At 36.1% G+C, this 24,652-nt stretch overlaps 1 protein-coding gene across 1 annotated transcript; it reads left to right on the top strand.

Moving 5' to 3' along the window:
- The first annotated feature begins 13,853 nt into the window (after nt 1–13,853).
- Nucleotides 13,854–14,192, top strand: LOC107799513 (uncharacterized). Its single transcript, XM_016622634.1, has one exon. The coding sequence runs from the start codon at nt 13,854–13,856 to the stop codon at nt 14,190–14,192; it is 339 nt and encodes a 112-aa protein (XP_016478120.1).
- Nucleotides 14,193–24,652: the final 10,460 nt, after the last annotated feature.

The following is a 24,652-nucleotide window of genomic DNA, read 5'->3' as shown; positions in this document are numbered from 1 at the left end:
ACAATTGTGTCCCAAAATGAATCTTAATTGGAGAAACAAATTGGTGAAGATTCACATAGTCCAGTCTAAATTTATTCAGGATTGAGATATAATAGTAATTGTTGTTGCGACCAAACCACCAAATCAGAACTCAGTTTAATAGCTCTCTAGACAGCACGATAATTGGAAAAAGACCTTTATATATAGGCAATATTTTACTAAAACTAAAACCTGTACAAATCTCAAAGTGACTCATCACCAGAGGCTCGGGACCTTTTTAAAACTGGTCTTTGAGAATGTTGTTTGACTTTTTGGAAAAGCTTTTTTCCAGTTTATTGATAAATGCCCCGTTAATCTATGGTTTGCTGTCGAGTCTTAAAAGTTGATATTAAGAAGGCAGCTGCCTAATTCTTGCGCTATACATTGAACCAATCTCTTATTCTAAAAACCCTAATATTTAGAACCAGCAAATCGTGATGATGATGGATCTTTGATAACGATAAAGACCATAATGACGATGCATGTGAGCTACAAGATATTCTTATTCTTCTGAAGCTCTGCCTTTTAAAGATACTAACCATCATGATTGTTCAATGGCCCTCTCCCTCATAGAAAATTAAATGCATTTAACTACATTGCTTTTTTTTTTCTTTTGGTTTGTTATCCGGTATTCGGTATTTGTATTGGTGTCCGATTAATTTGAATTTGTATTGCATAAAGGTTTATTAAAGAAAAACTTCTCCCTACCAGAATATTTTTTATTCTCATAACTCGAATTCGAACTCGAACTCGAGACATCTGATTAATAATCGTGAAATCATATGTCACCACAAATCCTTAATTGGTGGTGATTCACTGCCACTGCGTTGTCCATTGCAGTCCATATGTGTGAGACACCAGTAATAATGATATATGAACCAAATAACCAACAAAAACCATATGCAATATTACACGATTTAAATCAACCTTCCGTAGAACCATAGTTTCATATTAAGCTTAATGGATAAAATGAGGTGTTTTGAATGTTCTACTTAACTTTTTTTCATTGTTTTTAGGCAACTCTTTCTGTTCCGTTTACTAGGGGAACTTACTTTATTTGGTTACTAATTGTCGAGGCATATTTCATAGAGATATTGTGCATACTAATTTGTTTTAGGAGTCTATACGAAAGTAAATTAGAAAGAACAGAATGGATCCTCTGGTTGTTGAAATAGACACATGGCTACAACTTATAAGTAGGTAATAATATTCGTTCAATTAATCACATGATTGGGGAAATGATCTTATATGCCCACCTACAATTGACCCTACAAGAATCTCATAGTATATTTTATTTACAAATCTCTTGTGTTATTGTTTGTTGATCTCCTGTGATAAAGAGTCATATAACTAAAATAATATTTATAATTGACTACAAAATCAAATCTTCCTTAAAAATATTGAGAGCATTTATTTATGTAATTAGTAGTAGCTATCACAGTTAAATCAGTTAAGCAGTTACAGGGGTACTTTTGTAATTAGGTGTTAGCATTAGTCGATTAGATATTTTCTTTTCCTATCACACGTGTGTATATAAAAGAAACATATCAAATGAATACAAGTTAGTCTTTCATTTCCTCATTTTTATTTCACCAGAAACTGCTTCTCTTTCACAGCTCAATCTCTCATTTGTCTCTCGAGCTCAAGGTGCTACATCAATGGCAGCCTACGCTAGTGGTTAATCTCTGAATTTGACATGGTATCAGAGCCTATTTTTCAATTTTGGATCTTGTTCTCATTCACTTATCGTTCTTCGTTGCCCTTTTTTTGTTCAATTCAAAATAGAAAATAGAAAGTGATAGCATCTAAGAAGCTCAAATCTATTCAAGAAAAAGGATGAAGCTTTGGAATCTCAAAGAGGCCTTTAACAAGATTTCAATCTAAAAAATGCAAAACAAGGTCATTGGACTTCAGGAGCGATCAAAGAAGTTGTTAGTTGAGAGGAAGAGCTTAAGGATAAAGTATATGAGTTATCTAGGTGTTATAATTATTTTATGGCCCAAATTCATGTCCAAAAAGAGGTGGATTAGATCCCAAGAAACATCCTCTGAAGAAAGTCCAAATCACGCCATTGTTGGACAATTTTGGCATCTAAAATGTGTCCAAACTTGCAGCCCATGAAGTCTTACATAAAATCACATTTTTAATAGCATAAAAAGGACTTACATGATATCCAAGAATGGTAAAATAGGCGTGCTAGATGTTGAGTGCAAGTTGGTGCCAAGTTGCTTGCAAATTTCCTTCAAGATTTCCAAGATTTCCAAAATTCTATCCAAGATTGGTTTGAGACTTATTCTCATATATTTTAGGACTATATTTATTGCTTTCCTAGTTAGTTAAAGTTATGTTTCCTTTTCCTAAGATTTTTGGAATCACTTTCCAAGAATGACTTGGTTTTTGCTTCCTAGTATTTTTCTTTTCCTAAGGTAGTTGGACTTGTTGTCCAAAGTAGTTTAGGACTTTATTTCCTTATTTTTTTAGCTTTAATTTCGTGACCCCCTCCTACCTATATAACGGGTATCTTCTTTATTTTTAGACTTAGATTATTCAGATTATTATCAATAAAAATTGTGAGATTTTTCTTACACTCTTGTGTGTGGCAACTCTTAGATTTATTCTTCAACCTTCAAGACTCAACTTAAGGTGGTAAGATTAAACTCTTTCGAAATCTTAGATCACTTCTAGGTATTCAAGAAAGGTGATAAGTTTAGGCTTATTGTTGTTCTAGTTATTCTAAAGGGTCGGGTTTCACAATCTATCTCTTGTTTTTAATTCTCTACCAAAGGCGATTAGTTCTTTGTTAGCTAATTGTTGTTGTTAGGATTCAATTTCAAGAATAGACTTCTTGAATTCAAGAAACCCTTTCTTGAATTCAATCTATCTTTAATTTTCCGTCCTTTTTCGTTTCTTTATTTTCTTTTAGTTTCCGCACGTTTCTTGACTTTCTTGTTTTCTCTTTAGTAATTCTTGAATCTCCTATCGTGTTGTTATCAAGTGGTATCAGAGCATAGGCTAATCAAGATTTCAATCTTGATAATCTTGGGAGGTTCTTGAGCAAAAAAAAAATGAAAATCAGCCTAAAAAAGTGTTATTGCTCATTATTATTTTTAGAATTCAAGTATTATTTGGTTTCCAAGTCAAGAAAGGAAACAAGAAAAGGGGATTTTTTTTCTTGAAGATTAAGGAAACTTCTTTCCTTATTCTTGTGGGTTTTGGGTTTCCTAAAATTCTTTCCATTTTTTTTTCTACTAACCAATTCCTATTCTTCCTAGGTTTGGTCATTCACTTTTCTTTCTTTTTCTAACTCCATATTCTTATCACTAAGGGTTGTGACTAGGTAGGTTTATTTATAAATCTAAATATTAACGACCAAGAGTTGCATTGAGTGGAAAAAGGCAAGAGAGGTGAGAATATTAGAAGGAAAAAAGCAATATTTGAGAGAGACATAATTCTTCTAATCTTTGTTCAAGATGTTCAAACAGGTAGTTATTGTGAAAGGAGGCGAGCTATGACTCAACAACTTGAAAAGTCGAACTTACAGTATACCGAATGGAAGGAAGACAATGGTAAAGTTATTTTTCAAACAAGAGCTAAAGTGATGTCTGCAATTTGTGCCCTTAGAATTGACAAAGAGTTTGACTATAACTCAATTAGCACTTATATGGTTGAGAAATTGAACTTGCCTTATGTTGAGCATATTAAACCCTACATGTTTGGAGGAGTAAAGGTAGATAAAAGAGTGTTATTACTATTCTCTATTGGAAGGTATTAGGATGCAATCTGGTGTGATGTGATTCTCATGAATAATTATCATGTCTTGTTGGAAAAGCCATGGTATGTTTACAGAAGAGCTTCATATAACATGGGAAAAAATAGATACTCTTTTGAGATTAACGGAAAGAAACTCATTCTTGGACCTTTGACTCCCTCACAAATTTGTGAAGATGAAAAGACCGTTAAAGAGAATATGGAAAAATATGAAAGAGAAAAGAATGAGAGGAGTAAGGGAGTGCATGTCGACATCCCAAGAGAGGAAAAAGGAGAGGTTGTGTTGAGTGAAGAGACTGGGATGTCAAGTGAGAAAAAAAGTGAGTTTGAGGGAAAAGAAAAGAGGAAAAGCAATGAGATAACAAAAGTATGTGAGGTAGAGAGAGAAAAATATGAGGGTTTGAGTGAAGAAAAAGAAGAAAACTTTAGTGAGAGAAAAGAGGCTAAGGGTGAGGAAAAAAGTTAGTCTTGAGATAAAAGCCAAAGAGAGTGTAAGTAAGAAAACATGTTCTTTACTTCCTAACCCATTAACTCTTTCTTGTTTTAGTTATCCTTCTAAAAGGATAGGTGAGGCTCAAGAGATAGTGGTAAAGGATCCCATTAGATTCCAACATGAATTAGGTGAAATCAATTCTTGTTGGATGGTGGAAGATAAAAGCTTGATTAATTTATTTGTTGTTGAACCTTTTGACTATTTTGATCCTTATTCACAGGTTTATAACATGGAGTTGCCTAAATGCATTGCTAAGTTGGAGTCATTGCATAAAAGAATACAAGGTGAAGATGTTCCATTGGTAAATAAGTCCAAGTATGGTATGTATAATTGGTTTATTCGAATTCTTGGCCTTTCTAGGACACCTAAGGTATTTTTGGAGGTAATGAACTATACTCTAATTTCCTATGTTAGTGACTTTATAATTTTTGTGGATGATGATATTTTGATGCATAGTCATTAACTGTAATATCTAAGTTCAAGTGCAAGAGTAATTTGCTTCCTTTTGAAATTGAGTATGACATAGATGATTATGCATTCCAACTTGGTGGAAAGAGGCATGAAATTTATGAGAAGAGACTTGCTAATGAGTTAAATATTCTTTATTCTCTTATTCAAGTGCCTGATGAGTTTTCATGTGATAAATTGCTAGAATGTAAGTTTTGTTATTTGATGGAAAATCATTCCTCTAGTCATGTTGATTGTGAGCTTGTAAAAGTGCTTGCTTCTAGTAAAGAGGATATGCATGATTATTGTGACATTAGTCATCAAATACTCTGTCATGAACCTATCTATGACTCTTTCTGTGACGGTTTGAGCAATTTTGTAGAATCCATTGATATTGCGAATATTATTGGGAAAAGTTATAATCATAAGCTTGAATATATTGAAATTTTTATTTTGGAATTTATGGGTTCTTCTAACCTTCTTGTGAATTTATGTGCTTCTTTGAATAGCTTATATGTAGAAGAATCCATGAAATTTATAATTGATACTTGGCTATGTCATAAAAGTGTCTTATTTGATACATGTGATAGAGATACTTGTTTTAAATGGACGCATGATCAATCTTTTGTAATTTCATTGTCATCCACATTTTTTGACTACCTTAAGAGAGACTTTTATGGGACAAATCTAAGTAGGCGTAAATTTTATTGGGATGATGATGTCCATATGCTTTATAAAGGAGTATTTACACCTATTATGCTTACTTGGGTTAAGTGGACACATGGTCACTATCTTGTTTTATTTTTACAATTTTTCCAGATTAGTGGATGTCATTTACTAGTACATGTCTTCATTTTCTTGCAATGCCGAAATTCGAGGACGAATTTTCTTCAAGAAGAGGGGAATGATAGCATCCTAGGAAGCTCAAATCTATTCAAGGACAAGGATGAAGCTTTGGAATCTCAAAGAGGGCCTTTAACAAGATCTCAAACTAAAAAAACTGCAAAACAAGGTCATTGGACTTCGGGAGCGATCAAAGAAGTTGTTAGTTGAGAGGAAGAGCTTAAGGATAAAGTATATGAGTTATATAGGTGTTATAATTATTTTATGGCCCAAATTCATTTCCAAGAAGAGGTGGATTAGATCCCAAGAAACGTCCTCTGAAGAAAGTCCAAATCACGCTATTGTTGAACAATTTTGGCATCTAAAATGTGTCCAAACTTGCAGCCCATGAAGTCCTACATAAAATCACATTTTTAATAGCATAAAAAGGACTTACATGATGTCAAAGAATGATAAAATAGGCGTGCTAGATGTTGAGTGCAAGTTGGTGCCAAGTTGCTTGCAAATTTCCTTCAAGATTTTCAAGATTTCCAAAATTCTATCCAAGATTGGTTTGAGACTTATTCCCATATATTTTAGGACTATATTTATTGCTTTCCTAGTTAGTTAAGGTTATGTTTCCTTTTCCTAAGATTTTTGGAATCACTTTCCAAGAATGACTTGGTTTTTGCTTCCTAGTATTTTTCTTTTCCTAAGGTAGTTGGACTTGTTGTCCAAAGTAGTTTAGGACTTTATTTCCTTATTTTTTTAGCCTTAATTTCGTGACCCCCTTCTACCTATATAAAGGGTGTATTATTTATTTTTAGACTTAGATTATTCAGATTATTATCAATAAAAATTGTGAGATTTTTCTTGCACTCTTGTGTGTGGCTACTCTTGGATTTATTCTTCAACCTTCAAGACTCAACTTAAGGTGGTAAGATTAAACTCTTTCGAAATCTTAGATCACTTCTAGGTATTCAAGAAAGGTGATAAGTTTAGGCTTATTGATGTTCTTGTTATTCTAAAGGGTCGGCTTTCACAATCTATCTCTTGTTTTTAATTCTCTACCAAAGGCGATTAGTTCTTTGTTAGCTAATTGTTGTTGTTTGGATTCAATTTCAAGAATAGACTTCTTGAATTCAAGAAAGGATTTCTTGAATTCAATCTATCTTTAATTTTCCGTCCTTTTTCGTTTCTTTATTTTCTTTTAGCTTCCGCACGTTTCTTGACTTTCTTGTTTTTTATTTAGTAATTCTTGAATCCCCTATCGTGTTGTTATCAGAAAGTTTGCGAAATCGCGATCTGTCCGAAGTCCGTCAAAATTATTGCTTTATTTATTCTCAAATACATCAATTGATTGCTCGTTTCAGTATTTTTTTCTCTACTCATGGCCGGAGATAAGGATTCGAGTTCGACTAACCCTGGTATGGATTCAACCAATCCGTTGTACATGCACCCATTGGAGAGTGCTGGAACAATGCTGGTACTGATCGCATTCGATGGAACTAGTTACAAATCTTGGAGGAGAGGAATCCTGAGAGCCCTTTCAGTGAAGAAGAAAGTCGGCTTCATAACGGAAAAGTGTAAGAAACCAGATTCTAATTACAGACCTTTCGAACAGTGGGAGCAGTGCGACTACATGGTGACATCGTGGATCCCGAATTCAGTTTTAAAGGATTTAGCAGACAGCTTGCAATATGTCAACAATGCTAAGGAGCTATGGCAGGAATTAGAAGATAGGTACGACTAAACGAATGGAGCGAAACTCTATCAACTTCAGAGGGAAATCAATTAATTGAGTCAGGGAGCCCTAGATACTACAGGATATTATACAAAAATGAAAAGACTTTAGGAGGAAATAGACACCTTGAACACACATACGTAATGTTGTTGCAAGTGTACTTGTGGTACCAAGGACAATATGAATAAGGTTGAGCAGGATCGGAGACTAATCCAGTTTCTAATGGGACTAAATGAGATATATAGAGTTGTGATGGGAAGTATCTTGTTAATGAACCCATTAACTAGCATAACACAAGAATTTTCCATCTTTATTCAAGAAGAAAAACATAGAGATAGAGGTTAGGCCGAACAACCACTTGGTCATAGAATTTGCTTCACTAAACATCAATGGACCTAAGAACAACACATTCAGTACCAATTACGCTCAACAAAGAAATACTACAGGGAATAATTCATACAGGACTGGCCTACAACCTAACAAATCTCGGTTATTCTGCGATTATTGCAATAAAGGAGGACACACCAAGGATAAATGCTATAGACTACATGGATTTCCTCAGGATTTCAAATTTAATAAAGGGAAAAATATAGCACCCGCTACAAATGTACATGGAGGGTCTAAGGAGATGTTTTTTGGAGGTCATGATGAGATTGAGAATCAAAGCCAAAACAAAGAAATTCAGAATCTGACGAAGGAGCAATACAATCAGTTGTTGCATCTGCTGGAGAACTTTCATGGTGGAAATGTAGTCGAAGTCTCATACAACATTACTAGTGGAGCTACAAACTTTGCAGGTATATTGGCTTGCTCCACTCATGAATAAAAAATTGCAATCTTTCATGTAAATGTTTCAAGTCATCTACTAATTTTTAGATATTAGATTCAGGAACTCTAACCATATATCGTATAATAAAGCACTTTTAACTAATACCAGAATTTTACCTTTTCCTTTTTAGTAACTTTGCCAAATGGATATAAAGTAAGAGTGATAGAAATTGGTGATGCGGTCTTTAGTCCCAAACTGACTTTACACAAAGTAATATTTGTCCCTAATTTTATGTTCAATCTGATTCAGTTCATTCCTTGACATCACATCTTAAATCTATTGTTCAATTTTCTGATTCGCCATGCATCTTGTAGGCCCCTCCAATGAAGAGGCTTTTAGAGATTAGTAGAGCGAGGAATGGCCTATATTTTCTCTGTTCAAGGTGGCAGTTCCTTAGTTCAGCCTCTGTTCCCGTTTCTAATATTTCTAGTTCATGTTCTATTTCTACCTGGAATACACAGAATGTGCCTTCCAATCCCTCATCATCTTTGGTAAATAGTATTCATTCAAATAAGGGAAGGCACTATTCTGTTGTTTGTCCTTCATCATCATCATCTGTAAATACTCACATTCAAGTAATAAGAAAGCGTATTCTGTAACTTCTTTATTCACATCTCAAAAGCTTCGGATGCTTGTGTTATCCTACTATTCTCAAAGCTCACAAAGATAAGTTTGTACCAAGAACTGGACCTCATATTTTTGTGGGATATCCTTTTGGCACAAAAAGGTTATAAGGTACTAGATTTGGCCACCAAGAGGATACATGTTTCTAGGGATGTCCAGTTTCATTAACATATTTTTCCTTTTGTTGTTCCTTCCAACCATGCATCTTTTTCTTGTCTCTTGCCATCACTACATTTAGACTCTACTTGTATAAAACATATGCCTGATACTTCAAGTGATTATTAGCTACAAACTAAGACATCACCAAGTTCTGTCACTAGCACTCCTTTATTTGTTGGACCTAAAACTATTGACCAAAGTAGAATTGAAACTTCACCAGTCCACCAAAATACTTTTAATTATTCTGATAGTCACACATATTCACATGTAGTGCCTTTGAGACCATTCAGAATAGTTAAAACAGCCACATACCTCAATGAATATGTTTATTCTCTGCCAAACCTGAAAAGTAATACAACACACAACAGTTCACTTAATGCACTTTTTGCTAAACGCGAGCACATTTCTTTTACTACATTAAGTAAGCACAGTCAGCAAGTGATGAGAAACATCTCCAATGATTATGAGCCATGTTCTTATGAGGAGGCATCCATGACACAGGAGTTTGAGGCTTTGTATGCTAACCACATTTAGGATCTAGTGCAATTGCTTGTAGGTAAGAACGCTATCGGGTGCAAATGGGTGTAAAAAATCAAGCACAAAATAGATGGCAGTGTTGAAAGATTCAAAGTGAGGCTTGTGGTAATGGGATACAAGCAACAAGCTGGCACAGACTACACTGAGACATTTTTTCTAGTCGTCAAGATGACAACTGTGAGGACCTTGATCAACATAGCAGTCAAGAGAGAATGGGAGTTTTTCCAACTAGATGTAAATAACGCCTTTTTGCATGGAGATTTACATGAGAAGGTGTACATGGAGGTTCCACAGGGGCTGAAGGTTGAAGCCCCAAATGTGGTTTTCAAGTTGATCAAGTCCTTGTATGGACTAAAGCAAGCAAGAAGCAATGGTTTGATAAACCAAGTGAGTCATTGTGTACAAGGGGTTTCACACATTCGGCAAATGATTATTCATTGTTCTATAAAAGGGACAGCACTTTGGTTGTCTTTGTGGTAGTCTATGTAGATAATGTGATACTCACAGGCACAGACCTTGAAGAAATTAAAGCACTGAAGACCTTCCTACAATTCAAGATCAAAGATCTAGGAAGGTTTCATAATTTCTTGGGATTTAAAGTATTTCATAAAGATGATGGGGTTCTCATATCACAAAGGAAGTTCACTACAGACCTATTAAAGGAGTATGACAATCAATATACTACACTTTCTGCTCCTCTTGATTGCAGCATCAAACTAAAGGCCAATGAGGGATCTCTATTGCCTGATCCTACACACAACAGGAAATTGGTTGGGAAACTTAACTTCCTAACCAATACAAGATTGGATATTGCTTATAGTGTACAACACTTAAGCCAGTTTATGCAGTCTCCTAGAGAGCCACATCTCAAGGCTATCATACATGTTCTGAGGTACCTTAAAAATTATCGAACCTTGGGAATCTTCCTTTCCAATAGTTCAGATTGTACAGTAAAGGCTTTCTATGATTCAGACTTGGCAGCATGGTGATTCACGCTGATCTGTGAGTGGTTACTTCGTTTTGCTTGGTGATAGTTCAACTAGCTGGAAATCGAAAAAACATGAGACAGTATCCTTGTCCTCTACAGAAGCATAATATAGGTCTGTCAGGAAGGTGGTTGGAGAGTTGATCTGGGTTAAGAGATTGCTGGAAGAGCTTACAGTACCTTGCCACATCTTGTCTATATCTTCTGTGATAGCCAAGCTGCAAGGAACCTTGTATTTCATAAGCGTATAAAGCATATAGAGGTGGATTGTCACTTTGTAAGGGATAAGCTACATAAGGGACTAATCAGTCTCCACTTACATTTCCACACATGATCAATTGGCAGACATATTAACCAAGGCCTTAACAGGGATTAAGCACACGAATATTCCTAGCAAGTTGGTTGTGTGTATGTAACGACCCGACTGATCGTTTTGAGCATTTACACTTCGCTCAATAGTTTGGGGGCAAGAGTAGCTCCATATGATATATTAGGACTTGTGTGCAAAATTTAATTTCATTCTAAGTTGATTTGGTATGTTTCGGCGTGAGTTTTTGGAAGTCAAAAGTTCGAAAGTTCATTAAGTTTGATTTGAGGTGGGTTTCGTCGTTTCGATATTGTTATGTGTGTTTTGAGGCCTCGAGTAGGTCTGTATTATGATATGAAACTTGTTGGTATGTTTCGACGGGGTCCCGAGGGGCTCAGGTGAGTTTCGAATAGGTTTGGGTTGTGTTGCACTCATTTTTCTTATGTTTTGACGTCGTTTCTTCAAGCATAAATGGTACCACATTGAACAAATGAGCTCCGATTTCTGTTTTAATTAAGCATTAGATCTGTATCGTAATTACGGAGCCATAGCAAAAAAGAATCGTCATATTTGGACATCGTATGAGGAATTTATGGTCATTTTACTAAGAATTGGGTTGCTAGATTTTTCAAATTAATTACGAAATTGCCACTGACTACGTATTTAAAAATCTGCACTATTTTTAAATATTAAAACCAACATCTCTCCTTCAATATAAGGTCAAATGGAGTGATTCAAGAGCCTAACTTGACTAAAAGTTTACAATGAATCCATTGGAGGCATCAAAAGTGAGCTTTGAGATCTTTTGACACGAGAAATGAGGCAGAACAGTGTTAAAATGAGGGTTTTGTTCATTTAACATATTTTGAGTTGGGAAGCTCAGAATTGGGCAATTTTCGAAGAGATTTTCCGCATATGAATTGGGATAATATTCTCTACTCGATTTTGGTTATATTTCGTGAATCTATCTTCGATTTTAGCTTTTGGTTGATGAATTTTAAAGAAGAAATTGGCAGTTTTAGCCTAAAGTTTCATAATATGATTTTTTGGGTTTTGAACACCGATTCAGAGTCGGATTTGAGTGAAACTAGTATGGTTCAACTCATAATTGAATGGTTTGACGAATTTTGTGAGTTTTGTCGGGTTTTCGAGGTGCGGGCCCGGGTTGGGCTTTTTGGCCAATTTTGGACTTTTGATTAAAGATTCAACCTTTTTCGATTGGGATTGGTTCCTTTAGCATTGTTTGATGTATTTGAGATATTTTTTTATTATTTTTGAGTCGTTGAGAGGTCGGAACACGCGTGATGGCATTCTTGGAGCATCGCTTGGCTTGCTTGGTGTCAGAATTGGCTTGTTTAAGATAAGTAACTCTTCTAAACTTAGTGTTGAGGGTATCAACCCCAAATTTATGTGTTATGTGATTGGTTTTGAGGTGACACACATGCTAGGTGACGGGCGTGTGGGCGTGCACCCAGTGAATTATGACTCTGTTGTTTCCAGGGCACTGAATAGTGGCCCTATTTTGTTGATATCTGTGTTTCCACCATGTGATAAAGTAAATGAGTTGTACATCATGCTAGATATTATGTTTAGGCTTTAGTTGATGTTGTTAGGACCCATAGTGGTCGTTTCTTGTTGTCATCTCATTGAATTCATTGATATTTCGTACTCAGTCACATCCATGCATTCATATCATATCTCAGTCTCAGTTATTACTTATTGATACATCATATCATTGTTCCGGGTTAGTTTTCATGACATTGTGAGCCCGTGGGTGAGACTAGAGAGATTGATGACTGAGTGAGGCCAAGAGCCTGATTATGAGTGATAGTTATGGGATTGGGCTGCACGTCGCAGCATGTTTTATTGATTTTTAAATAAGGCCGAGGGCCTGATTGATTTATGCCATGATTGTCTTATTATAGAGCTTGGGTAGTGGGAGCCCCTCCGGAGTCTACACACTCACAGTGTGTGCGGTTGATTATTTTGAGGGATGAATTTTCCCTGGACATGGATCTTGTCCGAAGCATTTATACACCTGGAGATGGATCTTCTCCATGGGGCCGGATTGGCCTTCCTCAGCATTTATACACCTAAAGTTGAACATTTTCACTGTATGAACTGCTGTTGGTTATTTGTGTTGGACTCGGACTATGTTCCAGATCGTCACTGCTTTCAACTTGAGGTTAGGTTTGTTACTTTTTGAGTTCATGAGGTCGGTTGTACTCTCATACTGCACGTCCTGCACATTGCGTGCAGATCTCGGATGTCGATGTTGCTGCGTTCGATGGTTGCTGGATTTGAAAGCGTACCTACGTTCCTACTGTAGCTGCCTCTTATTCACGGTAGCCTTAGATTATATAACTCTGTTTATGTACTTTTCAAACAAAAGTACGTATTTATTTCCTATCAGTTTTAAAATCTCTACTCTTAGAAGCTCATGATTTGTACTACTAGTCCCTGGGAAATGTATAAGATTTAGATAATTCCTTTGTTTAATGGATTATTAAGTTAAATGGAAATGGATAATTGTTAATTGGCTTACATTCCGGGTTGGGTTAGATTCCACCATGACTAGTGGATTTTGGGTCGTGATAAAGTACCTCACCTCCAACTTGAGGGGGGTTATTGAGAGTATTTATTCATGTAATTAGTAGTAGCTATCACAGTTAAATAAGTTAGGCAGTTATAGGGGTACATAAGTAATTAGCATTAGCATTAGTTGCTTAGTTATTTTCTTTTCTTATCACACGTGTGTATATAAAAGAAACATAGAAAATGAATACAAGTTAGTATTCATTTCCTCATTTTCATTTTTCTAGAAACTTCTTCTCAATGAACGCTCAATCTCTCATTTGTTTCTCGAGCTCAAGGTGCCACATCAATGGAATCCTACGCTCATGGTTAATCTCTGAATTTAACATGGTATCAAAGCCTAATTTTCAATTTTGGATCTTGTTTTCATTCACTCATGTTCTTCATTGCCTTTTTTTGTTCAATTCAAAATCGCAAATCGAACGTTTGTGAAATCGCGATCTATCCAAATTTCGTTGAAATTGTTGCTTTTTTCTTCTCAAATCCATCAATTTATTGCTCGTTTCTATATTTTCTTGTCAACTCATGACTGGAGATAAGGATGACTTGAGTTCAACTACCCCTAGTTTGGATACAACCAATCCGTTATACATGCACCCATCGGAGAGTGCTGGAACGATGCTGGTACCGGTCGTATTAGATGGAACTAGTTATAGATCTTGGAGGAGAGGAGTCCTTGGAGCTTTATCAGTGAAGAACAAAGTCGGCTTCATAACTAGAAAGTGTAAGAAACCAGACTCCAATCACGCAACTTTCGAGCAGTGGGAGCGGTGCGACGACATAGTGACATCGTGGATCCTGAATTCACTTTCGAAGGATTTAGTAGACAGTTTGCAATATGTCAATAATGCTAAGGAGCTATGACATGAATTAGAATATAGGTACAACCAAACGAATGGAGCAACTTTAGAGGAAAATCAATGAATTGAGTCAGGGAGCCTAGATATTACAGGATATTATGCAGTAATGAAAAGACTTTGGGAGGAACTAAACACCTTGAACACAGATGCGTAATGTAGTTGCTAGTGTACTTGTGGTGACATGGCCAATATGTATAAGGTTGAGCAGGATCGGAGACCAATCCAATTTCTAATGGGACTAAATGAGGTATATATTGTTGTGATGGAAAGTATCTTGGTGATGAACCCATTACCTAGCATAGCACAAGCATTTTTCATCTTGATTCAAGAAGAAAAACAGAGCGAGAGAGGTTAGGCCAAACAGTCACTTGGTCATGGAATCTGCTTCATAGAATGTTAATGGGCTTGTGAACAACACATTCAGTACCAATTATGCTCAACAAAGAAATACTGCAAGGAATAATTCATATAGGATTGGTCTACCACCTAATAAATCTCGATTGTTTTGCGATTATTGCAAAAAAGGAGGACACACCAAGGATAAATGCTATAGAGTATACGGATTTCCTCAAGATTTCAAATTTACAAACGGGAAAAATATAGCATCCGTTGAAAATGTACATAGAGGGTCTGAGGAGATGTGTTTTGGAGGTCATGATGAGATTGAGAATCGAAGCCAAAGCAAAGGGATTCAGAATCTGATGAAGGAGCAATACAATCAGTTGTTGTGTCTACTGGAGAACTTTCATGGTGAAAATACAGTCAAAGTCTCAAACAATATTACTAGTGGAGCTGCAAACTTTGCAGGTATATTGGCTTGATCCACTCATGAAGAAATAATTGACAATCTTTCTTGTAAATGTTTCAAGTCATCTGCTGATTTTTGAATATTAGATTCAGGGGCCTCTAACCATATGTCGTATAATAAAGCACTTTTAACTAATACCAAAATTTTACCTTACACTTTTTAGTAACTTTGTCAAACTTATATCCAGTAAGAATGACATAAACTGGTGATGCGGTCCTTAGTCCTAAACTGACTTTACACAAAGCATTATTTGTCCCTAGTTTTAAGTTCAATCAGATTTCAGTTCACTCCTTGACATCACATCTTAAATCTGTTGTTCAATTTTTTGATTCTTCATGCATCTTGTAGGCCCCTTCAGTGAACAGTCCTGTAGAGATTGGTAGAGCGAGGAATGGCATGTATTTCCTCTGCTCAAAGTGTCAGTTCCTTGTTTCATCCTCTATTCCCATTTCTAATATTTCTAGTTCATGTTCTATTTCTACTTAGAATACACAGAATGTGCCTTCCAATCCCTCATCATCTTTTGTAAATAGTATTCATTCAAATAAGGGAAGGCACTGTTCTGCTTTTTATCCTTCATCATCATCATCATCTGTAAATAAATCACATTCAAGTGATAAGAAAGTGTGTTCTATAACTTCTTGTACTGCTAATACATGTGCATCTTCATTTCATTCTTCATGTCATGGAAATTGTGTTGATTTTCTGTGGCATAATAGATTAAGCCATGTACCTTTTGTGAAAATGAAGAGTATCCCCTCCATTCCTGCAACTTGTGCACCTAAACAACCCTTTTTGTGTTCAATTTGTCTCATGGCTAGACAAACAAGATTGTCATTTCCCCCGAAAATCACATTATCCACCAAAGTATTTGAGCTGGTACACATGGACTTGTGGGGACCATATCATGCAGTCACACATGACAACTATAAATTTTTCCTAACTGTGTTTGATGACTTTAGTAGGTCAACCTGGACACACCTGTTAAGCAGCAAAAGTAACATTATTCAGGTTATCAAAGCCTTTGTGTACATGATGGAAAATCAGCTTAATTCTTCTGTTAAGTCCATACGATCTGACAATAATGAATCCTTATCATTTTTTCAATCAAAGGGCATTGTTCACCAAAAAACTTGTCCATATACACCACAACCGAATGGTGTAGTGAAAAGAAAATATAAATACTTACTAGAGACTGCAAGAGCTTTATTATACCAGTCTAAATTACCTATTAAGTATTGGGGAGAGTGCAACATTACAGCCACCTACTTGATAAATAGATTGTCTTCCATATTCCTTAACAATAAATGTCCTTTTGAGGTCTTTTACAAAAGAAAACCATATTATTCACATCTCAAAAGCTGTGGATGCATATGTTATCCTACTGTTCTCAAAGCTCGCAAAGATAAGTTTAAACCAAGAACTGGACCTCATGTCTTTGTGGGATACTCTTTTGGCAAAAAGGTTACAAGGTACTAGATTTGGCCACCAAGAAGATACACATTTCTAGGGATGTCCAGTTTCTTGAAAATATTTTTCCTTTTGATGTTCCTTCCAACCATGCATCTTTTCCTTGTGTCTTGCCATCACTACATTTAGACTCTACTTGTATGAATCATATGCCTGATACTTCAAGTGATTGTCAGCTACAAACTAGGACATCACCAAGTTTTGTCACCAACACTCCTTTATCTAGTGGACCTGAAACTATTGACCAAAGTAGAACTGAAACTTCACCAGACAACCCAAATACTTCTAATCATTTTGATAGTCATACATCTTCATGTGTAGTGCCTACCATCCAGAATAGTTAAAACACCCACCGATCTCAATGAATATGTTTATTCTCTACCAAACCTGAAAAGCAATACAACACACACCAGTTCACTTAATGCACTTTTTGCTAAACGCCAGCACATTTCTTTTACTGCATTAAGTAAGGACAGCCAGCATGTGATGAGAATCATCTCCCATGATTATGAGCCATGTTCTCATAAGGAGGCAACCTTGAATTCTACATGGCAGGCAACCATGACACGGGAGTTTGAGGCTTTGTATGCTAACCACATTTGGGATCTAGTGCAATTTCTTGCATGTAAGAAAGCTATAGGGTGCAAATAGTGATAACAACATGATAGGGGATTCAAGAATTACTAAAGAAAAATAAGAAAAATGTGCGGAAGCTAAAAGAAAATAAAGAAACGAAAAAGGACGGAAAATTAAAGATAGATTGAATTCAAGAAAGGGTTTCTTGAATTCAAGAAGTCTATTCTTCAAATTGAATCCTAACAACAATAATTAGCTAACAAATAACTAATCTCCTTTGGTAAAAAATTAAAAACAAGAGATAGATTGTGAAACCCGACCCTTTAGAATAACAAGAACAACAATAAGCCTAAACTTATCACCTTTCTTGAATACCTAGAAGTGATCTAAGATTTTCAAAGAGTTTAATCTTACCACCTTAAGTTGAGTCTTGAAGGTTGAAGAATAAATCCAAGAGTAGCCACACACAAGAGTGCAAGAAAAATCTCACAATTTTTATTTATAATAGTCTGAATAATTTCAGTCTAAAAATAAAGAAGACACCCCTTTATATAGAGAGGGAATCACAAAATTGTACCTAAAAAATAAGGAAATAAAGCACTAAACTACTTTAGATAACAAGTCCAACTACCTTAGGAAAAGGAAAATACTAGGAAGCAAAAACCAAGTCATTCTTAGAAAGTAATTTCAAAAATTTTAGTAAAAGGAAAACATAACCTTAACTAGCTAGGAAAGCAATAAATATAGTCCTATAACATATGGAAATAAGTCCCAAACCAATATTAGATAGAATATTGAAAATCTTGGAAATCTTGAAGGAATTTGCAAACAACTTGGCACCAACTTGCACTCAACATCTAGCACGACTATTGTACTATTCTTGGACATCAAGTAAGTCCTTTTTATGCTATAAAAATGTGGCTTTATGTAGGACTTCATGGGCTGCAAGTTTGGACACATTTCAGGTGTTAAATTGGTCCAATAGTGGCCTGATTTGGACCTTCTTCAGAGGATGTTTCTTGGGATCTAATCCACCTCTTATTGGACATGAATTTGGGCCATAAAATAATTATAACACGTAGATAAATCATATCCTTTATCCTTAAGCTCTTCCTCCCAACTAGCAACTTCTTTGATTATTCCTAAAGTCCAATGAACTTATTTTATACCTTTTTAGCTTGAGATCTTGTTAAAGGCCCTCTTTGAAACCCCAAAGCTTCATCCTTGTCCTTGAATAGATTTGAGCTTCCTCGGATACTATCAAATGGGTGTAAAAAATCAAGCACAAAACAGATGGCGGTGTTGAAAGATTCAAAGCGCGGCTTGGGGTAAAGGGATATACGCAACAAGCTAGCATAGGCTACACTAAGACATTTTCTCCAGTCGTCAAGATGACAACTATGAGGACCTTGATCAGCATAGCAGTCAAGAAAGGATGGGAGCTTTTCCAATTGGATGTAAATAATGCCTTTTTGCATGGAGATTTACATGAAGAGGTGTACATAGAGGTTCCACAAGGCTGGAGGTTGAAGCCCCGAATGTGGTTTGCAAGTTGAACAAGTCCTTGTATGGACTAAAGCAAGCAAGCAGGCAATGGTATGATAAACCAAGTGAGTCATTGTGTACAAGGGGTTTCACATATTTGGCAAATTATTATTCATTGTTCTATAAAAGGGATGGCACTTTGGTTGTCTTTGTGGAAGTCTATGCAGATGATGTGATACTCACAGGCACAGACCTTGAAGAAATTAAAGCACTGAAGACCTTCCTACAATTCAAGATCAAAGATCTAGGAAGGCTTCACAATTTCTTGGGATTTGAAGTATTTCATAAAGATGATGAGGTTCTCATATCACAAAGGAAGTTCACTAAGACCAATTGAAGGAGTATGACAATCAATATACTACAGTTTCTGCTCCTCTTGATTGCAGCATCAAACTAAAGGCCAATGAAGGATCTCTATTGCCTGATCCTACATACTACAAAAAATTGGTTGGGAAACTTAACTTCCTAACCAATACAAGATTGGATATTGCTTATAGTGTACAACACTTAAGCCAGTTTATGCAGTCTCCTAGAGAGCCACATCTCAAGGCTATCATACATGTTCTGAGGTACCTTAAAAATGATCAAACCTTGGGAATCTTCCTTTTCAATAGTTCAGATTGTACAGTAAAGGCTTTCTATGATTCAGACTTGGCAGCATGGTGATTCGCGACAATCAGTGAGTGGTTACATTATCTTGCTTAATGATGTTCCAATTGGCTGGAAATCGAAGAAACAGGAGACAATGTCCTTGTCCTCTACAGAAGCAGAATATAGGTCTGTCAGGAAGGTAGTTGGAGAGTTAATCTGGGTTAAGAGATTGTTGGAAGAGCTTACAGTACCTTACTTACATCCTATCTCTATCTTCTGTGATAGCCAAGCTGTAGTGCATATGGTAAGGAACCGGGTGTTTCATGAGCGTACAAAGCATATAGAGGTGGATTGTCACTTTGTAAGGGATAAGTTACACAAGGAACTAATCAGCCTCCACCACATTTCCACACATGATCCATTAACAGACATATTAACCAAGGCCTTAATTGGGATTAAGCACACTAATATTCTTAGCAAGTTGGTTGTGAGTACCTCACCTCCAACTTGAGGGGGTATATTGAGAGTATTTATTCATGTAATTAGTTGTCACGACCCAAGTTCGCCCTCCAAACTGTCGTGACGGCAACTAGTCTCTACGACTAGGTAAGTCTAACAATTGCGGAAAGAGAACCAAAATGCGGAAAACTAATAAAAACTGAATATAAACAATTATAGAAGTGTTTAAGATGCCGCTTGGCATATAACAATACAAGACCTCAGAAACTAAACAATTCCCAAAACCCGGAATCTCATAAAATCACAAACTATAAATACTACATTAAACTCTAACTCCAGAATGTCTAAATCAAGATAAATACAGAAGGGCTAAACTATTAGAGAGAATGGAAAAGGGACTCCTAGGTCTGCGGACGTGGCAGATATACCTCGAAGTCTCTAGAGAATCGCCTCGCCTCAAGGGTAGTAGGGTTGAGTCGAAGTACCTGGATCTGCACATGAAAAACATGCACAGAAAGGGCATGAGTACACCACAGCAGTACTCACTAAGTGTCAAGCCTAACCTTGGTCGAGTAGTGACGAGGAAGGTCAGGGCCCTACTAAGTTTAAATGAGAAATAAGGTATAACGGTATAGAATAAGACAGTATAGTTAAGTGCAACAGTAACAAGTAACACAGGATAGAAAGAACAACAACAACTACAACAGAGATAAAATAATCACGGAAAGGAATACAGCTCAACACAGAGATAACAACCGGGGATCTCCCAGGATACCGTCCTATAGTCCCCAAATATAAATATCTAGTGGATCTCCCGGGTGCCATCCCGTAGTCCAACTCATAATGTGCGGGGATCTACCGAAATTCCGATCTGTAGTCCCAAATGTAAATATCCAGTACAGGGGGAATCTACCGGGTGCAGTCCCGTAGTTCCAATGTAAATTTGCAGGGGGATCTACCGGAATACAAGTTCGTAGTCCCAAAGTAAACATGTAGAGGGATCTCCCGGGATACCGTCTCGTAGTCCCAAAGTAAACACACAACAGCAACACGAAGAATACACAATTCAATTCAAATTGCATACCAAGGTAAAACAGGTATTTCTAACCTAACATGTTGCACATAATCCAAATAAGGCAGTTTGAGCAAGTAAAGCAATTAAGTCATTAGACATACTTCCCTAAGCTAACAGCAGGCTTAAATTGCAAGTAGTATAAACAGGAAAGGAAACACAATTAAAGTTACTTAATGAAAACAGGATTTTCAATAATTAGCACAAGTATGCACTCGTCACCTCACGTACAAGGCATTCCAAATATCAACAATACCAATCCTAAGGGAAGTTCCCCCACGCAAGGTTAGGTAAGCCACTTACCTCAAATCGGCTCAAAATTAACCGAAAACCACGCTCTCCAAATGGCCCAAATCTATTCAAATCAATTGCATAATGTAAATATAACTTCAAGTAACTATTTCACTAATTAAATTCTAAGCTAATACGCAAAATTAGAAAAAATGACCAAAACGCCCCTTGGGTCCACGTCTCGGAATCGGGTGAAATTTACAAATTTGGAATTCTTACACTCTCACGAGTTCATTCATACCAAAAGTACTAAAATCGGACCTCAAATGGTCCCTCAAATCACCACTCAAAGCTCTCCAATTAACCAAGCGCTAACCCTCAATTTACCACTGATTTTCCTTCAAACTTTATGCTTATAATGATAAAATCACCACAATAATGAGCTTAGGAACCAAGGACCTTACCTCAATGAATCCCTCTGAAAATCTCCCTTGAAATGGCTCCCAAAAGCTTCACCCCTAATGAAATATTGAGAAAAATGGCCAGATATCGCGAAGGGTGAAATATATACCTTCTGACCCAGGGATTCCACACCTGCGGTCATTTCCCGCTTCTGCGGTTCCTCTTCTGCTGTCTAACCCACCGCACCTGTGGTTTTTACTTAAAGGTCTGGGACCGCATTTGCGGTCACTCTCTCGCACTTGCGCCATCGCAGATGCGTCCAGATGTCCGCTTCTGCATCTGCGGGAGTCACACCTGCGGCCTCCCAACCGCAGATGAGGTTATGACATCAACCATAAAACTTCAGCTGCCAAACTCAACTCCAAACCTCCCGCTAACTATCCGAAATCATCCCGAGGCCCCCAAGACCTCAACCAAAAGCACGAACAAGTCATATACCACTATCCAATCTTATACCAATCCTCAAAATACCTAAAACAACATCGAAACATCGAATTAACCACGGATTCAAGCTTAAGAACTCTAAAAACTCTCAAATTACGCTTTCGATCAAAAAGTCTATCAAACCTCGTCCGAATGACCTGAAATTTTGCACACACGTCAAAATCAACACCACGGAGCTACTCCAACTTTCGAAATTCCATTCCGACCCCGTATCAAAATCTCACTATCGAACCGGAAACTTCAAAAATTCAACTTTCGGCATTTCAAGCCTAAATAAGCTACGGACCTCCAAAACACAATCCGAACACACCCCAAAGCCCGAAATCACCCAACGGAGCTAACAGAACCAACGAAATTCCATTCTGAGGCGGTCTTCACACTGCTCCGACTACGGTCCAAATTCTAAGACTTAAACTTTCATTTAGGGACTAAGTGTCCCAAAACTCTCCGAAACTCCACATAAATCCTCCCGTCAACTCACAATAGTAGAAACAAATACGGGGAAAGCAGTTAATAGGGGATCGGAGCGTTAATTCTTAAAATGACCGGCCAGGTCGTTACATTAGTAGTAGCTATCCCATTTAAATAAGTGAGGCAGTTATTGGGGTACTTATGTAATTAGGTGTTAGCATTAGTCGATTAGATATTTTCTTTTCCTATCATACGTGTGTATATAAAAGAAACATAACAAATGAATACAGGTTAGTCTTGATTTTCTCATTTTCATTTCTCCAAAAATTTCTTTTCTTTCACAGCTCAATCTCTCGTTTGTCTCTCGAGCTCAAGGTGCCACATCAATGGCAGCCTACACTCATGGTTAATCTCTGATTTGACAAAAAACTTGTCAATCTTAAATTTAATTAAGGAGGATGATATGCAATCCTCAGTCTGCTCTATTCAAATTCATTTAAATAATTCATCATAATTAAACTATTTTTACGATAACATAAATTGACGATAATTATTCTCTTTGTTCGGGTTTGAAAAATGTCATTATATACAAAGCTCACATAAGAAGAATTGTATAATTCACTAATAAGATCCAAATATTAAGAACTATAGTTTTTTTTATCTTCCAGTGACGAAGGAAAGGAGACATCCACAAGTACCACATGTGAAGCAAAGTGCACTGCGCGCACCCGTGTGATGGCAAGAAAAAGTTTGTTAGACCAAACATTGTCAATTGTTGATTGTCATATGTTGCAAGAAACTCTTAGAGACATCCGACCAACTTTCGTGGATAGTATCTTTCTCAAGATTGCCTCTAAAATCTATGTCAGCTTAAACCACTTCTCAATGCTATACTAAAAAAATTTCAATTGCATCTTTGTATAGATCTTATTGATGCAAAACTATAATAGCCACTGTATATAAAAAAAAAGGAAGAAGACCAGAGAAGTTTATACTAGTAGTAAAAGAATGTGTTGGGCGAAGAGATTCCTTACACAATGTTAGAATTTATTAATTAATTCAGCAATGGGGGCATTATTATAGGAAAGTGTAAAAGAACAAAGAATATGGCATGTCAGAAAATATTATAATATGGATTTTAGGTGACATTGGAAGAAGAGGAGTTTTGGAGCTGGGGACATGGGCATGTGAGAGATTTTTGAGGAAAAATTAAAACGAAAGACGTTTTGGATAAAGAGAAAAGATGTGGTCGCAGTTTGTCCATAAGGTGAAGAGGGGATGCCCATTTTTTGATTAGACTACTCCATTGCATGGTTCAAAAAACTCTTGGCGTAAATTGTTTGGAACTGTAGTTTATTGGGGTTTCATTTAATCAAATTCTAGAGTTACACTGAACTAACTTTAATTTATTCTTTATTCGAATATACGACAATTCAATTTGATGCGGCTTACCTAGATACGGTGTTTGTGAAGTGAAGGGGGCATCTTGTTAGTTGTCTGCTGGGTTGGTTTTGCTCGGACTTGTGCTGGATTGACACTACAAATTTTATCTATAATTGAATTTTTACCTAGTTATACTATATTAGAAATTTATTTACCTATGTTCTCTATATTTTACAATTTTTAATAAGTATTTAAGTTTTTCTTACAAATTGTGCATATTGCTTCTTAAAAGGCTCTCACCCTATTATTAGTGCCTTCAATTAAGGGATTCAATTACATTATTTTCTTTTTGTCCCTCTCCTCTTCTCTCTCTCTCTTTTTACATTAAAACTTAATCTACGCCCAGAATCTCCATCTTCTCTCTTCCCACCATTTTCGACAGTTTTATATTATTAAAAAATATTCAAAAATTGTATGATAACTTAATTTATAATTGTATTTGAATTGTATGAGATACATCAATGCAAACATAAATATATCATGCTTGTATTACAATTGTATCTGGTATATTAGTATCCAAAATAATACCTGATACAATACTGATAAATTAATATACAATTATCATATTTGTGATACAAACTGTGAAATACGTCAGAAAATCACAATTGCTCGTAATAATATATATCATGCTTGTATCACAATTGTATCTGGTATATTAGTATCCAAAATAATACCTGATACAATACTGATAAATTAATATACAATTATCATATTTGTGATACAAACTGTGAAATACGTCAGAAAATCACAATTGCTCGTAATAATATATAATGAATATACAATTATCATACATTTGTAATACCGTTCCTACAACAATTATGATATATACAATTATAATACAATCGCGATACATTTCTGAAAAATTGTGATACAATTATTATCTTCATCGTCAAGTTTCAATCGCAACTCTACACTAAAAATATATTATAATTGTATTAGTATTTTATCGAGT

Source organism: Nicotiana tabacum, chromosome 3 (genome assembly GCF_000715075.1).
Source record: "Nicotiana tabacum cultivar K326 chromosome 3, ASM71507v2, whole genome shotgun sequence".
Lineage (NCBI taxonomy): Eukaryota > Viridiplantae > Streptophyta > Magnoliopsida > Solanales > Solanaceae > Nicotiana > Nicotiana tabacum.
The sequence above is the reverse complement of the archived record's forward strand: the minus strand, read 5'-3'. Positions and strand labels throughout refer to the sequence as shown.